A 17,483-nucleotide genomic window follows, 5' to 3' on the forward strand; every position below is an offset into this window, starting at 1 on the left:
GCCTGGAGAATTCCCTGGACAGAGGAGCCTGGTGGCTACCGCCTGTGCGGTCGCAGAGAGTCAGACAAAATGACTGAACAACTTAACACTTTCACTTTACCTTCCCTGGTGGCAACGGTGTTCAGTTCAGTCGCTCAATGGTGTGGGACTGCTGATTAATTGCTTGCTTTTCCTGCTGTTCTCAAAACGGGCCCAAACACGTCAGATTTTACCCTTCACCCTCCTTCTTCTTATCATCTCCCTTCTTGAATATACCTTCCACTTTCATTGCTAATACATGTGTTTTTATACATATAAAGCAAATTATCATGAGGTTTACATCTTTGGAAGAACTTTCACCTTAGTATTCTCCTCTGCCTTTGACGTCATTAGAAAGGATTCCTCTGACCAATCTAGTTAAAGCAATACCCTACTATCACCATACACACTTGTTATCTTCTATACAGAAACTATGTTTATTTGCGTCTTCATTATCCATCTCTCTGTTCCACCACTTTTTAAAATATGGCTTCAGTCCCTATGTAAACTATCTACTATTCCTGTTTTAAGTTTCTTCAAGAGAGACGATTGACTAGGTCTGAATTTACGTGTAGTCATTTGCTCACAGTCTCCTCCAGGAAAAAGTCCACAGGGTAGGGACTTTGTCCTCTTCATGTTGGTCAAAAATTTACTATTCAGAGATCTGGACTTTGAAAAGGAGGTAGCTTGGGAATGAGCTGTGGTTTGAGGTCTCTCCATTCATTTCTGCTTCCCAGGCACATAGGAAGGAGAGCCAAGGCAAGATGGCAAGAGTCACATTCAGACAGATGGTGTTCTGAAAGCATCGTTAGGTGGCAGTGTAACTTTTGGGATTTCTGAGGATCCCTGCCACCTTAGTTCATCCTGCAGAATTAAGCATTAAGAGTTTTAAGTGAGAAGTAGAATTTATTAGGTCAAAAGAAGAGGGAGTCATTGAGATAAAAGAGCAGAAGTAAAAATGAGTTTAACAAGTGGCAGACAGAGTAGTTCTGTCTGGCCAGAGTGAAGAAGTCAATATACGGAGGAAAAGAGGAAAGGTATTTTAGGCCAAATTTAGAACTTTCATTGACGGAATTTTTCCTCTGTAAGTAGTGGGTAAAGAGGATTAAACTGATGTTTTAGGATGATGAAGCCTCATGATCTCCCGTCCCATATGTTCCTCCTACAACGTGGCATGGATGCTTCCCACTGAGAGGTTCTGTGTCCCCTTGCCCTGAATCTGGGTGGGCTTCTGAATTCAATGGAAGTAACATCATATGATTTCCAAAGGCAGGTCATAAAAAATATATTCCTGTCTTGTTCTCTTGGGCAGGTGTTTCTTGGATCCCCAGCACCATGCTGTGAGGGAGCAGAGACCAAACGGAGAGATGTTCCACCAACAGCCCAGATGAGGTTCCAGCATGTCCCGCCAGATTTGTGAGTATTCCTCCAGATGATTTTAGTCCTCTGTCACTGAATCTCCCCAGCCATCAAACATCCCCAGCATACAGGTTTTCCCAGCTAAGGCCTCAGACATCGTGGAGCAGAGACAAGCTGTCCTAGTGCCTGTCTGAATTCATGACCTGAAGACACCATAACATAAAAAAAATTATTGAGCTTTTAAGCCACTAAATTTTTGGTTAAATTGTCACACAGCAATATAATGTAACTAGAGTTTTTATCTGCTCCTAATATGAAGGATGTAGCCCGCCAGGCTCTTCTGTCCACGGAATTCTCCAGGCAAGAAGACTGGAGTGGGTAGACATTCCCTTCTCCAGGGATTTTTCCGACCCAAGAATTGAACCCAGGTCTCTTGCATTGCAGGCAGATTCTTTACTGTCTGAGCCAACCAGGAAACCTTAATATGAAGGATGTAGGTTGGATAATAAGACCGGAAACTAAAGCTCTGTTGCAGTTGAGAGGGGCTAAAAGCCTGGACAGGAAAAGATACTTGCAAGAGTAGAGTCTTTGCTGGTCAAATGGTATTAATTCCCAACCTTGAACTGGATTTTCTCCTCATTGGTGGAAAGAACCAAAGACTGGCACCTGTAGATGTGCATTCATTCTAACAGTTCATCAGACAGACCTTTATTAAGGGTGTGCTAGCCAACCAAGGTCCGTCTAGTCAAGGCTATGGTTTTTCCAGTGGTCATGTATGGATGTGAGAGTTGGACTGTGAAGAAAGCTGATCGCTGAAGAATTGATGCTTTTGAACTGTGGTGTTGGAGAAGACTCTTGAGAGTCCCTTGGACTGCAAGGAGATCCAACCAGTCCGTCTTAAATGAGATCAGTCCTGGGTGTTCATTGGAAGGACTGATGCTAAAGCTGAAACCCCAATACTTTGGCCACCTCATGCGAAGAGGTGACTCACTAGAAAAAACTCTGATGCTGGGAGGGATTGGGGGCAGGAGGAGAAGGGGATGACAGAGAATGAGATGGCTGAATGGCATCACCGACTCGACGGACATGAGTTTGAGTGAACTCTGGGAGTTGGTGATGGACAGGGAGGCCTGGCGTGCTGTGATTCATGGGGTTGCAAAGAGTAGGACATGACTGAGCAACTGAACTGAACTGAACTGAGGAGCTGGGCAGGGAACTTGGTTCTGAAAGTAATGAAATAAATATTATTCAGTTTATGCCACCAAAGAGTTTATAAGCCACATTGAACTGATTGACTGGAGATAAGCTGCAGCAAACACCAAATAGTAAAATAGCAGTGCAAGGCAGCACATATTTAATTGAAAGGGTGGTCAGCAATATTTATATTCATAATTCAGGGAAAGAGAACCCATGTTAGCAGGACGACCAAACAAGCAGGAAATCTTGAACTCTCAGAAATCTAGAGTTTCACAGTATAAGAAAATGAATAGTGGTCTGGGAGTGAAATACAAGTTTTAGTCCATTTTTCTAGTCCCCAGTTTCCTGAATGGTCAAACCAGGTAAAAATCACAACCCCTTAAATCTGAGAAGCATGTTTCTGTCAATCATCTCATTTGATTGTCCTAACACAGGGTGTGTGTTAGTTAGGTGAGCTCACAAGGAGGAGAGGAAGGGAGAGAGAGGAAGTGGTATGGGTACCTGGTTCTCTTGGAGCAAACTCCTTCAACTTTTTAAGCATCTATTTCCTCATCTGAAAATGGGAATTAGTCATAAGAGTACTTCTCTCATGGGTTTATAGTGGAGATTAAATGAGATAATGCATGTAAAGTACTGTGATATAACATGAAATATATGTTTGGTCTTTGTCCCCGGTTTTAAAGCCTTTAAAACTCTTGTAATTTTCTGAGTGGTAGCAGAGAGAGAGGAGTGTCTTTTGTATTCATAATAAGCTGCTTTCAGCTACATCTGAATTTATGCTAACGAGGTGAGTCATGAAGGATGGGGGCTGGTTATGAGCGGAACCAACCAAGTGACTAGAGGACTGGAACTTTCAGCCTCACTCCTGCCTTCTGGGGAGGGGGAGGGGAGGGAGATTGATTTAACCACCAGTGGTCAGTGATTTGATCAACCATACCTACATAATGAAGCCACCATCAAAGCCCTAACCAAAGAGGTCCAGGAGCTTCTGGGTTGGTGAGCAGACTCACGTGCCAGGAGTATTGTGCTCTGCAACTCGAGACAGACGAGCTTCGGTGCTCAGGACCCTTCTGGACCTCACCTTATATACATCTTCCTCTGTCTGTTCATCTTTTATTATCATACCCTTTATAATAAACTGATAAACATAAGGAAGCATTTCCCTGAGTTCTGTGAGCTGTCCTAGCAAATTATAGAACCCGAGGAGGGGGTCATGAGAACCCCCAATTACAGCCAGTTGGTCAGAAGCACAACCTGGGACTTGAGGCTAGCATCTGAAGTGGAGGCAGTTTTGAGGGACTGAGCCTTTAACCTGGGGGGCCTGCTCTAGCTCCAAATAGTTAGTATCAAATTGTTTAATGTGAGGGGAAAACCCCACCCATTTAGTGTCAGAATTGTTGTGAGAGCAGAAAGAGTTTTCTTTTAAATACTTAACACTCAATAAATATTGGTTTTTATTATACATTGCTAAACAGTACAGCAGGAAGAAAAGGGATTTGATCGTCATTTACTGATCTAAAATTCTGATTCCTAAGAATCAGATCACTGACTGAATATGAGAGGCAAAAAGAAGAGTACTCCAATATTTTGAGTTGGGGAACCTGGTTCATTCACTTAGTAAATATTTATGAAGTCTTTTATATGTGCCAAGCCCTGTGCTAAGAACTTTGCATTAATCTCTAAGAAATCCTCACAACTAACTCCTTGAGGTAAGTGTTTTAGGAACTTTAAGATAGGTGCTACTTCACCTTCACAGACAAGGAAACTGAGGCACAGAGAAGTTAAAGGTGAAAATAAGAATGATACAAATGAGCGATACAAGAAAATTCAGAGACCTAGTTTGGAGAGAATAGACAGCTCTGTAGGTAGGTCGTTAGATGGTTTTATATATATATATATATATATTCTCATATATATCAGAAGAGATAACTACTAAAAAGGTGTTGGAATGACCAGGGTTCTAGACTTGAGTCATCCACAGAGAATGGAGAGCTACACTGACAAGAGTAAGTAAATGACTATTTACTGCTTATCATACTAAGGGAGCTGCTGCTGCTGCTAAGTCACGTCAGTCGTGTCCGACTCTGAGCGACCCCAGAGATGGCAGCCCACCAGGCTCCGCCGTCCCTGGGATTCTCCAGGCAAGAGTACTGGAGTGGGGTGCCATTGCCTTCTCCAATTAAAAGGGAGACATGACCAGAAATCAGTGAAGGAAATACAGTGGTATGAATAAAGTCAACTATACATAAGCTATGTTCTCCAATATTATATATTCATATGAAAAGAAACATAAATGGTAGAGGATTTAAAAATATCTGCTTAGGGTCTTTCTTGGTATCAGTGTGAAAACTGTTTAGATACCTTACGAGTTAGTGGCTTGTCTGGGTGTCTTATTTGCTTACTTGCAGTTCCAGTGAGTTCTGGCATCTGCCTCTGGAGTTTCAGTTTCAACTGCCCTCTCAAACAAGTTAAAGCTTTCTCTTATGAATACCATCTCTGTTTTCTCCTGAGGCATTTTAGTGTGTGCCTTATTTTCTCCAGGCTTTCTTCTAGGATACATTAATTTTGAAAATATTTTTAAAGACATTGGAAAAGGCACTTACCAGTGTAAGAATGGATGAAAGACAAAAAAACAATTTACATGGTTTCAGCCCTCAAATAGCTCTTAGACTAGATGACTACATGGCCATCACCCATGATACCAAGTGATGTGCCATACAAAAGGCAGGATACAAAGAGATTATGAACAATGAAGAGATGGGAGAAGGCTTCACAGAACTGGTGATAAGTTAACTAGGTCTGTATGTTGCATTCACTTATCTAAAATATGTAATATGTCTATACATATATATTCCTTTCAAAGTTAAAAAAATCATTGATCTTGAGAGATTATTTGATTCAAAATATCCTCTGCATGTTTGATACACAAGGCAAGTGAAACCCATAGAAAGACATGCTTGCTCATGCAGTACTTTCTTAGGTTAAAAAATGGTCATGAAATTACTAGAAGACCTTAGTGGTTACATGTGCATTGAAATGTTTCATCAATTCATCTTTAACTGTGCAGGAAAACCTGTTATGGAATTAGATTCGGTCCTATTGGGTCTTCATTACCCAAGTTAATGTGAATTTTTATCTAGTCACATGGAGATCCCAGATTCGTAGGACTTGGCAGTTTCAAACCAGATTTCTTCTACAGCTTTCCGGCCCATGTCAAACATTTGCTGTAAGTGCTTCCACCCGGTTTTTGCAGTAATCATGAGATACTCTTCATTCTCTGGGTATAGCTGGCAAGAGTATGCAGCTAGGACAAGTGACTGACAAAAACGACTGCATACAAGTAGAAACAAAGCACCCCTCTCCACAGGAGTCAGTGGGACCACACTTTCAAACCCAGCAAGGACATGACCTCCTACTTGTATAGGAGTCTTGCTTTCAATCATCATGTACATGATGGTGATCGCCACTTCAAACACATAGTAACCGTAGCTCATGTCATCAAAATCTAAAATCCCAGACACCTGATATACAGCATCTCCAAAGGCTGACTCGTTGGACTCTATTAAAATGTTGTGGTCGTTAAGATCTCCATGATTGATACCTGAAAGGAGAAAAGTCAAGCCAAGTAAAAACAGTTGTTTAATACCCTAGTTCATTCTCTGTCCATTACTCTTTCTCAGATGGGGTGGGGTGGTTTAGTTGTTAAGTCATGTCCAACTCTGCGACCCCATGGACTGTAGCCCTCCAGGCTCCTTTGTCCATGGGATTTCCCAGGCAAGATTATTGGAGTGGTTTGCCATTTCCTTCTCCACTTTCTCAGGTTTGGACATTCAAATAATTTGATGAGCAATCAGAGATAAAGAGCTAAACCCTCATTTTTCTTGAGAAATAAAACAATTTCCTCTGGAAAGGATAAAAGCAGTTAATTTTGGTGGTTGCTTTTGCTTTTCATCAATACAAGGACAGAAGAGGGAGACTGTAGTCATTGCAAACACCTGATTTTGGTTCTGAGCCAATGAAAATGGAAACATTTCATCAATTCATCTTTAAGTTCTTTACCCTTGTCTCATATATATGCATATATATATATATATATATATATTCATGTTATTATAAGAAGCAAAGAGTCCTAGAATGGACCAGATGTGCCTTTATTTTAACCTAGAAAAGAAATTTCTGATGACAAAGTAATTCTGAACTTCTCTAGTCTTCTGATTATTGAAATAGATGATGTTACTTTAAGTCAGTACCACTCAAAGTGGGGGGCCTATGGCTAGTGCTGGCCCACAAACTGTTATTTGTCTGCATGAGAATAAAAACAGACATTGAGACTGTTTCATTTTTCATCAAAGAGTATGACGGCGCCTTATCTCATTAACAGTATAGCCTAGTTTGGGTGTTGTCAAACTTGCATGATAAATCATGTGTGGTATGAGCCATGAACTAATCTTGAACAGTAGGGCCAAATGTATCAGGCTGCAGGGAGTTGGGAGAAAAACCCAAACTTGTCTTTTACCATGGAGAGTTTGAGAAGCGCTGACTTAAACCACTGAGTGAGGATTAGGAGGAGATGGGGATGTCTGTGCACACTGTCACATACTTTATAATAAGTGCATGATACAAAGTCCATAATATTAGCTTTTAAATATAACATTGATTTCTTCCATATGACTTAGGATTGTGTAAATCATGCTTAAGTGATGTAGCACAGTTAACTACATGTTTCTGATATAATGGTGGACAAGAATTCCTTAGAAGAAATGGAGTAGCCATCATAGTCAACAAAAGAGTCGAAAATGCAGTACTCGGATGCAGTGTCAAAAACAACAGAATGATCTCTGTTCGGTTCCAAGACAAACCATCAATATCATGGTAATCCAAGTCTATGCCCCAACCAGTAATGCCAAAGAAGCTGAAGTTGAGTGGTTCTATGAAGACCTACAAGACCTTTTAGAACACCCAAAACAGATGTCTTTTTCATTATAGGGGACTGGAATGCAAAAGTAGGAAGTCAAGAAACACCTGGAGTAACAGGCAAATTTGGCCTTGGAGTACAGAATAAAGCAGGGCAAAGGCTAATAGAATTTTGCCAAGAGAACGCACTGGTCATAGCAAACACCCTCTTCAAACAACACAACAGAAGATTCTAAACATGGACATCACCAGATGGCCAACCTTGAAATCAGATTGATTATATTCTTTGCAGCCAAAGATGGAGAAGCTCTATACAGTCAGCAGAAACAAGACCGGGAGCTGACTGTGGCTCACATCATAAACTCTTTATTGCCAAATTCAGACTTCAATTGAAGAAACTAGGGAAAACCACTAGACCATTCAAGTTTGACCTAAATCAAATCCCTTATGATTATACAGTGGAAGTGAGAAAGATATTTAAGGGACTAGATCTGATAGACAGAGTGCCTGATGAACTATGGACGGAGGTTTGTGACATTGTACAGGAGACAAGAATCAAGACCATCCCCAAGATAAAGAAATGCAAAAAAGCAAAATGGCTGTCTGAGAAGGCCTTGCAAAATAGCTGTGAAAAGGAGAGAAGCAAAAGCAAAGGCGAAAAGGAAAGATATACCCATTTGAATACAGAGTTCCAAAGAATAGCAAAGAGAGATAAGAAAGCTCTTCTCAGAGATCAGTACAAAGAAATAGAGGAAAACAATAGAATGGGAAAGACTAGAGATCTCTTCGAGAAAATTAGAGATTCCAAGGGAACATTTCATGCAAAGATGGGTTCAACAGAAGACAGAAATGGTATGGACCTAACAGAAGCAGAAGATATTAAGAAGAGGTAGCAAGAATATACAGAAGAACTGTACACAAAAGTTCTTCACGACCCAGATAATCATGATGGTGTGATCACTCACCTAGAGCCAGACATTCTGGAATGTGAAGTCAAGTGGGCCTTAGGAAGCATCACTACAAACAAAGCTAGTGGAGGTGATAGAATGCCAGTTGAGCTATTTCAAATTCTGAAAGATGATGCTGTGAAAGTGCTGCTGAGTTTATGCCAGCAAATTTGGAAAACTCAGCAGGGGCCACAGGACTGGAAAAGGTCAGTTTTCATTCCAATCCCGAAGAAAGGCAATGCCGAAGAATGCTCAAACTACTGCACAATTGCACTCATCTCACACGCTAGTGAAGTAATGCTCAAAATTCTCCAAGCCAGGCTTCAGCAATACATGAACCATGAACTTCCAGATGTTCAAGCTGGTTTTAGAAAAGGCAGAGGAACCAGAGATCAAATTGCCAACATCTGGTGGATCATCGAAAAAGCAAGAGAGTTCCAAAAAAACATCTACTTCTGCTTTATTGACTATGCCAAAGCCTTTGACTGTGTGGATCACAACAAACTGTGGAAAATTCTGAAAGAGATGAGAATACCAGACCACCTGACCTGCTTCCTGAGAAATCTGTATGCAGGTCAGGAAGCAACAGTTAGAACTGGACATGGAACAACAGACTGGTTCCAGATACTGAAAGGAGTATGTCAAGGCTGTATATTGTCACCCTGCTTATTTAACTTATATGCAGAGTACATCATGAGAAAAGGTGGGATGAAGCACAAGCTGGAATCAAGATTGCCAGGAGAAATATCAACAACCTCAGATATGCAGATGACACCACCCTTATGGTAGAAAGTGAAGAAGAACTAAAAAGCCTCTTGATGAAAATGAAAGAGGAGAATAAAAAGTTGGCTTAGAACTCAACATTCAGAAAACTAAGATCATGGTATCCAATTCCATCACTTCGTGGCAAATAGATGGGGAAACAATGGAAACAGTGAGAGACTTTATTTTGGGGGTCTCCAAAATCACTGCAGATGGTGACTGCAGCCATGAAATTAAAAGACACTTACTCCTTGGAAGAAAAGTTATGGGCAACCTAGATCGCATATTAAAAAGCAGAGACATTACTTTGCCAACAAAGGTCCGTCAAGTCAAGGCTATGGTTTTTCCAGTAGTCATGTATGGATGTGAGAGTTGGTCTATAAAGAGAGCTGAGCACCAAAGAATTGATGCTTTTGAACTGTGGTGTTGGAGAAGATTCTTCAGAGTCCCTTGGACTGCAAGGAGATCCAACCAGTCCATCCTAAAGGAAATCAGTCCTGAATATCCATTGGAAGGACTGATGTTGAAGCTGAAACTCCAATACGTTGGCCACCTGATGCGAAGAACTGACTCACTGGGAAAGACCCTGATGCTGGGAAAGACTGAAGGCAGGAGGAGAAGAGAATGACAGAGGATGAGATGGTTGGATGGCATCACTGACTCAATGGACATGAGTTTGGGTAAACTCTGGGAGTTGGTGATGGACAGGGAGGCCTGGTGTGCTGCAGTCCATGGGGTTGCAGAGTCAGACACAACTGAGCAACTGAACTGAACTGAACATGTTTCTGATATGGGAATTCATCATGATTGATGGCATGTCATAGTTTCACTGACAATATTTTTTCTTCCCTGCTGCTGCTGCTAAGTCGCTTCAGTCGTGTCCGACTCTATGCGACCCCATAGACGGCAGCCCACAAGGCTCCTCCATCCATGCGATTTTCCAGGCAAGAGTACTGGAGTGGGGTGCCATTGCCTTCGTTTTCTTCCCTAGAGGTTCATAAAACAATTTGATATTTGTACAGTGAACTGGTAATTTAGAATCGATGAAATATATTACTTCATGAATGCAATCTGTATATGTGGAAACCTCTCTCATTTCATTGCTTCTTTTCATGTGTCCAGGGGCCTATTAAGAAATGATACAGCTGCTTAGTCCCTGGAATAAAATAACAGAAATAGTTGAATTTGAGAATTAATAAAAGGAAAGAATTCTGATCAAGATGGCAGAGTGAATTCATCCTTTGATAACCCCAATATACATAGCAATGATAAAAATAAAAAGAGAAATCAGTAGATATACAGCCAGCCTCAAAACCAAGATAGATTTATACACTACAAACAGAATAGAAATGCCAAGCACAAGTTAGCAGTCAGCAGGAATAAAGCCACAGGCTTGCCTATTGTGTTCCAGATCAGCAATATGCTTTCCCCTTTGAGAGAAGGAGCTTAACAATGCTACCTGCTGGCTGGGAAACACGCTCACCACATGAAACTGGAGGCAGTGAAGAGGGCCTCCTAACTCATCAAAGCAGGACCAAATCTGCTACCAACCCACTGCTTAGACTACTGCAGCTCCCAGGAGGGAGAAGGACAGAAATATAGCCTTGAAACCAAATGCCAAACCTGGATGCTATGCGAATATATCCTGTGCCCAGTTACTGAAGTTGCTGAAGTCTTTGGTTTAGTGTCTATGGTCAGTTTCTTGTTCTTGCTCGTGGTAACTTATTTCCCTGTGTGCTGATATAGAGTATGGCCCAAGGCAGTTTCATGTAGAAAAATAATCAAGAAGAACTTCTAAAACTGAAAAATACAATGAATAAATTAAGAACACAATGGTTGGGTTTAAGAGATTAGACATAGTGAAAGAGATTCAATAAACTACAGAATAGGATAGAAAATTATCCAAATGCAGCATGGGCAGAGAAAAAGAGAAGGTAATACACACAGAGGATTCAATGAGAAGGTGTAATATGAGCTTAATTGGAGTCTCAAAAGGAGAAAAAGGGATAAAGATGCAGAGGCAGAAATTTTCTATAAATGATGAAAGACAATGTTCACACACAGATTTGCAAAACCCAAGTAAGTTTAAAAAAAAAAAATCTGAAAAGCAACTCAAAGGAGAAAAAGACACATTATCTTCAGAGAAACAACAGACTGCCAGCTGGCCTCTCAGCAGCAATGGAAGCTAAAAGACAGCAGAATTCTAAAATTCTAAACCCATGAGATCTAAAATTCTATAGGCTGTGAAAATATCCTTCAGGAATGAAGACAAAATAAAAACCTTTTCAGACAAAATCAGAGAAAGTTCACCACTAGAGAACTGCATTAAAGGAAATTCAGAAAGATGTATTTTGGGCAGGAAGAAAACGATTCCAGACAGAAGGTTTGGGGTGCTGGAAGATAAAAAGTGAGTTTATAAGTAAATCTGAATAAACTTGACTCTAAACAAAAATAATAATGTTTTTGGTGGTGAAAAATATAGAATTAAAGTTTACTAAAACAGTAGCATACGAGTCAGGAAGGAGATAAACGGAATTAAATTATTTTAAGGTCCCTGTGTCAGACTTTGATAAGTTGAAGTAGCATGTTAGACTTTATAAGGTGATCATTCAAAGTATATAAGTTTCTGGAGAGAAAGCAAAAAAGACAAAAATAATTAGCACAAAAACAATTCACTCAAAAGAAGGGAGAAAAAAAAGAAAAAATGAGAAAGAAAAACATCAAGAGAACAAAAAATAAGATGGGATAGCTATATAATGTCAGATGGAGTGGATATTAAGGCAAAAAACAAGATAAAGAAGGATACTTTATATTGATAAAAGCTTCAGTCTTCTAGTAAGACAACAATTCTAATTTTAGGTGCACACTGCCTTGAAAAATATACAAATAAAAATAGGCAATTCACAATTAGAGTGGGAGATTTTAAACACACTTTTCTTGATCATTGTTAAAGCAAGCAGACAACAAGGTAAGCCAACGGTATAGAAAATTTAAACAAGATTAACAGATTTGACCTACTGGACATATTTGTACCCAACACCTACTGAATAAATTCTGTTTAGCGTACAGGGAGCACTTTAAAAAATTACCAAATGCTTCATTATGAAGTAAATGTTAAGAAATTTCAAAGTACTGAAATCATATAGAGCTGTTCTGCCCCATATGATAGCCACTGGTCATAAGTTGCCATTTAAATTCATTAAGATTAAATAAAATTGAAAGTTCAGTTCCTTAGTTGCACTAGCCAGATTTCAAGTGCTCAGTAGCCACACAGAAGCTATTATATTAGATAGCACAGATACAGAACATTTCCATTGTTGAAGAAAATTCTACTGGACAGCACTGATACAAAGGATATTCTCTGACCATTATGCAATAGTAGAAACCAACAGTAAAAGGATAACTAAAATTTTCATCATATATATCTTTTATTGGTCTACATAAATGGAGAGATAGACCATTGTTCATGGATTAGATTACTCAATCTTATAAACATACACATTTTCTCCAAATATATATATATATATATATTATATGTATTCAATCCACATCTAGCCAAAATATCAACAAAATTTTTCTTTAAACATGACAAGCTGATTCCAAAATTGATATGGAAATGTAAAAAGACCAAAAAAAAGTCATGACCCTTTTAAAGAAGAACAAGAAAATGAAAGGACATGTTTTACCAGATATGAAGATTTTAAAAGTTAAAGAAATTAAGATAGTGCAGTAATCTTTAGGGATGCTCAAATATTCCAGTTATCTTCCTTCTAGGAACACACTGGGTTGTCAGTCCCCTGCTTTTCCAAAAGTTGTTATCAGCAGTGTGGTTTTTTTTTTTTGGCCATTACATGTAACAGAAGTGACATCACTTCAGGGCAGATGCTTTAAGATTCAGCACACAATTTGCTACATTCTCTTTCTCCATACAAATATCCCAAATGGTGAAAGTTTTAGCAGTCTAAATCCCAAAGTAAGAATACACATAGCCCCAGTCAATCCATGACAGACCTGCAGCTTGTGTTGGAACTAAACCTTTGTTATTCAAGTCCACAAGAATTTGGGGGTTATTTGTTACTGCAGCATAACCTAGCCTAGCTGAAACACAATGTGCTATGGGTACAGAGATAGACAAAATCATATTTGATTTACAATAGAGGTGGTACTGGAAAATAAAGGAGAAAACATGGCTTTTCAATAAATGTTGGTGAGAAAATTTATCAGCCTAAGAAAAATCATACTGTATATAAAAATAATTTCCAGATGTATTATAGTCATATTATGAAGGAAAAAACATTTTAAAAAATTTTCTTTGGGGCTCCAAAATCACTGCAGATAGTGACTGCAGCCATGAAATTAAAAGATGCTTGCTCCTTGGAAGAAAAGCTGTGACCAACCTAGATAGCATATTAAAAAGCAGGGATATTACTTTGCTAGCAAAAGATCTGAATAGGCACTTCACAAAAGAATTTATCCAAATGGCCAGTAAATTGGGAACTACACATTAAAACCACAATAAGCAAATATTACATGCATCAGATCAGCAAAGCTTGAAGTCTGATGATGCCAAGACTGTAGAGGAATAATAATTTTATACTCTGCTAGTAGTAGTACAAAGTCATAAAATTGTTTGGCATATCTGTGAAGTTGAATTATGGACATACAATCCTACCTCTGAGCTCATGAAGTCATATACGCAAAGAACTCATGAACACATATACCAAGAGACACAAGAAAATTCATAGAGCACTGTTCTTAACAGACTAGAACTGGAAACAACTCAAATATCTTTGAAGAGAGGAATAGCTAATGTGTGGTACATTTATGAATCACATACTCTACAGTAATAGAAGTTAAAGTAAATGGTCACATGCGACAACATGGATAATCTTAGAGAAGTAATTTTAAGCAAAAAAAGGGGGTGGGGGAGGAAGACACAAGTGACTATATACTGTAGGGAGACAAACAAGAGCATGGAGACCAGTTAGGAGGCTACAGCAATAATCCTTAGTCTTTGGTGTTTTTTAATGGCAGCCTGAGCCAACGAATACAGAAAGCAGAGGGCGAAAAGGACGTGCACTGCCTATCCTCGGCTTTGCAAGAAACGCCCCCTTTGTTCTCTGCCCTTTGACTAGTATTTCATGTTGGGTCAGAAGGTTCGTTACACCCCAGAGAAATTGTTGCTGCTGCTGCTGCTGCTAAGTCACTTCAGTCGTGTCCGACTCTGTGTGACCCCATAGATGGAAGCCCACCAGGCTCCCCCGTCCCTGGGATTCTCCAGGCAAGAACACTGGAGTGGGTTGCCATTTCCTTCTCCAATGTGAAAGTTGAAAGTGAAAAGTGAAAGTGAAGTCGCTCAGTCGTGTCCGACCCTTAGCGACCCCATGTACTTAAGGAGATATGCCTTGGCATGCTCATTGCAGCATCATATATATATATTCACTACTGTATCCCCACATTAAGAACAATGCCTGGCATATAGAATGCACTGCTCCAGCAATATCTGCTGAATAGATGAATGCTCTTAACATAGAAAATTCTAGAATTGGAAAGGCCTTTAGGCGTTGACCACACTATCTAAAATTCTAAATGACTTTGACCATCAATGAACAAATGGGGAAGAGCTCAGAGGAAAATGGCTAGTTGCCACTATTGGGCTGAGAGAGGACCCCTGACTCCAGTCCAGACCTCTTTCACATAATAAGTGTCTGAAAGTGACTTGATGGCCATCCAGAGGAGTAGCTCTCTATTTTATTTTTCCTTTAAATATATATATAAAGGAACCAACCTAAAAATCCATTAACAAGAGAATAGACTCCAAAAATTACATTCAAACAAATCAGAGTATACACACACACACACACACACACAATGGAAAATTATTCAGAAGTTAAAACTAATCAACTAAATGAACTAGAACTACATCTGTTAAATGGATCAATCTGAAAAACATAATGTTGAATAAAAAATCATTTTGCAGGATGATAATATACAGTGTGATGCCATTTATCTAAAGTCTGAAAGCATGCAAAATACTATATAGGTAATTTATAAATACATATGTTGTAATATTAAAGGGCTTCCCTTGTGGCTCAGCTGGTAAAGAATCCGCCTGCAATGCAGGAGACCTGGGTTCAATCCCTGGGTTGAGAAGATCCCCTGGAGAAGGGAAAGGCTACCCACTCCAGTATTCTGGTCTGAAGAATTCCATGGACTGTATAGTCCATGGGGTAGCAAAGAGTTGGACACAACTGAGTAATATTAAAAGATGTATGCAAATTTAGTAGGGAGGGGAAATGCAGAACCATGTAAATTTAGAGGGGCTTCAAATTTAGCAATTTTAAGGGAGATGAAAGTATTATTCTTTAAAAGCAACAGGACCAAATATGACAAGTCATTCGAAAAGACCCTAATGCTGGGAAAGATTGAGGACAGGAAGAGAAGGGGACGACAGAGGATGAGTTGGTTAGATGGCATCACCAACTCAATGGACACGAGTTTGAGTAAACTCTGGGAGTTGGTGATGGACAGGGAGGCCTGGTGTGCTGCAGTCCATAGGGTTGCAAAGAGTTGAACACGACTGAGCGACTGAACTGAAATGATTAAGATTGATAAAGCTAAGTTGTACCTCCATACTTTCCTGATGGTTTGAAATTGACAATTTAAAAATTAAGAAATACAGTTAGTTGATGGGTGGGTACTCACATTCTCTAAAGTGACCTAGATTGGTCATCACCTCGTCCTTGAACAGCTGAATGACCTGTTCAACAATCTCTCGATTCCGATTCTGGCCCAAGGCATAGAGGTACTTCTCCAGAAGAGGAACACTTTTCAGATTCCAGATGAAGTTCTCCCGATGAAGGCTACTTAGCTTTGGGTGATGGAATTTCTAAATCAAAAGCAAAGAAACTCTTAGACTCCTGATAGCACAAGCACGGCTGAGAGGTCTGCTGTGGGCCAGAAGACTGCACCCTCCGAAGGGTGGGCCAGGTGGGCCTTGGGAAGAGGGCTGGCGTTCTCTCATGGTCACTGACTTGTTTAATTTACCTTAATCTACAAAGTGATCAAACTGTCATATTTGTCCAGGATCTCATAGTTTTGAGAGCACATTCCCCTCCCCTCACTGTCCATCCTCATAAGTGGGAGAAGGTAGGATTACCATCTGCAGACTACCAAGGGAATGGAAGCAGCTCTAAAGAGGTCTGCCCCGGGCCCCCGGTTCCCTGTCTGACTTCATCTTTGACAGTGTTTTTCCACTCTCCTCCAACCACACTGACACTAGCCTCCCTGCTTTTCAAGGAACATTCCAGGCACTTTCCCACCTCTTTTGTGTTTGCTGTTCCCTCCACCTGGGGATCCCAGTAATCCATATGACTAGTGCCGTTGTCACCACCAAGTCTTAACTCAAAAATCACCTTGGACTCCCTGATCACTCCATCTATCCTCTCCAATATTTCATATCCCTCTTCTCTGCTTATTTTTTCTTCCTTAAGCACTTAGCACGAATTGCTAATATTTACCATGATTCACAGCTCAGTTGGTAAATGGTCTCCTGCCATGCGGGAGACCTGGGTTCGATCCCTGGGTTGGGAAGATCCCGTGGAGAAGGGAAAGGTTACCCATTCCAGTATTCTGGCCTGGAGAATTCCATGGACTATAGTCTATGGGGTCGCAAAGAGTCGGACTCGACTGACCAACTTTCACTTTCACATGATTCACTAACTCAGCTTACCATCCGTTTGTTAGAATGTAAGTTCCACAAGGAGCAGGAGCTTATTTTTGGTCTGTTTTGTTCACTACTGTACGCCCATACTTAGAAAGTACCTGGCACATAGAATGTACTGCTCAAGCAATATCTGCTGAATAGATGAATGTTCTTAACATAGAAAATTCTAGAATTGGAAAGGCCTTTAGGCATTGACCACACTATCTAAAGTTCTAACTGACTTTGACCATCAATGAACAAATGGGGAAGAGCTCAGAGAGAGATGACTAGTTGCCACTATGGGGCTGAGAGAGGACCTAGGTCCAGTCAAGATCTCTTTCACACAGTAAGTGTCTGAAAGTACCTTGATGGCCACCCAGAGGAGTATCTCTCAAATTTTTTTGACCATGGCCTGCAGTATGAAATATGTTTTACGTTACAACCTTGCATACAGGCAATATATACCTAAGGAAAAAAGTTTCTATAACAATTTTTAAAACCTTTAATGTGATGTATTCTGAGATTTTTTTTTCACTTTATTCTATTTATTTTAAAAAGTTCCTCTAAATTGACTTTAACAC

At 40.0% G+C, this 17,483-nt stretch overlaps 1 protein-coding gene across 3 annotated transcripts in view; it reads right to left on the reverse strand.

Annotated features, from left to right (window-relative positions):
- Positions 1-1,961: 1,961 nt before the first annotated feature.
- HYKK (hydroxylysine kinase) overlaps positions 1,962-17,483 on the reverse strand; it is a 34,537-nt gene continuing 19,015 nt past the window's right edge. For 2 of the 3 annotated variants that reach the window (XM_055418028.2, XM_055418027.2), the window contains 2 exons: positions 15,903-16,086; positions 1,962-6,175 (listed from right to left, as the gene is read on the reverse strand). In XM_055418028.2, coding sequence (XP_055274003.2) covers positions 5,715-6,175; positions 15,903-16,086 — 645 coding nt within the window. In that variant the 3' untranslated portion in view covers positions 1,962-5,714. The remainder of the gene's footprint in view (positions 6,176-15,902; positions 16,087-17,483) is intronic. The other variant, XM_055418026.2, reaches the window with a different exon arrangement.

The sequence above is a fragment of the Moschus berezovskii genome, chromosome 21 (assembly GCF_049115385.1).
Source record: "Moschus berezovskii isolate FMDL1 chromosome 21, NW_MosBer_1.0, whole genome shotgun sequence".
Lineage (NCBI taxonomy): Eukaryota > Metazoa > Chordata > Mammalia > Artiodactyla > Moschidae > Moschus > Moschus berezovskii.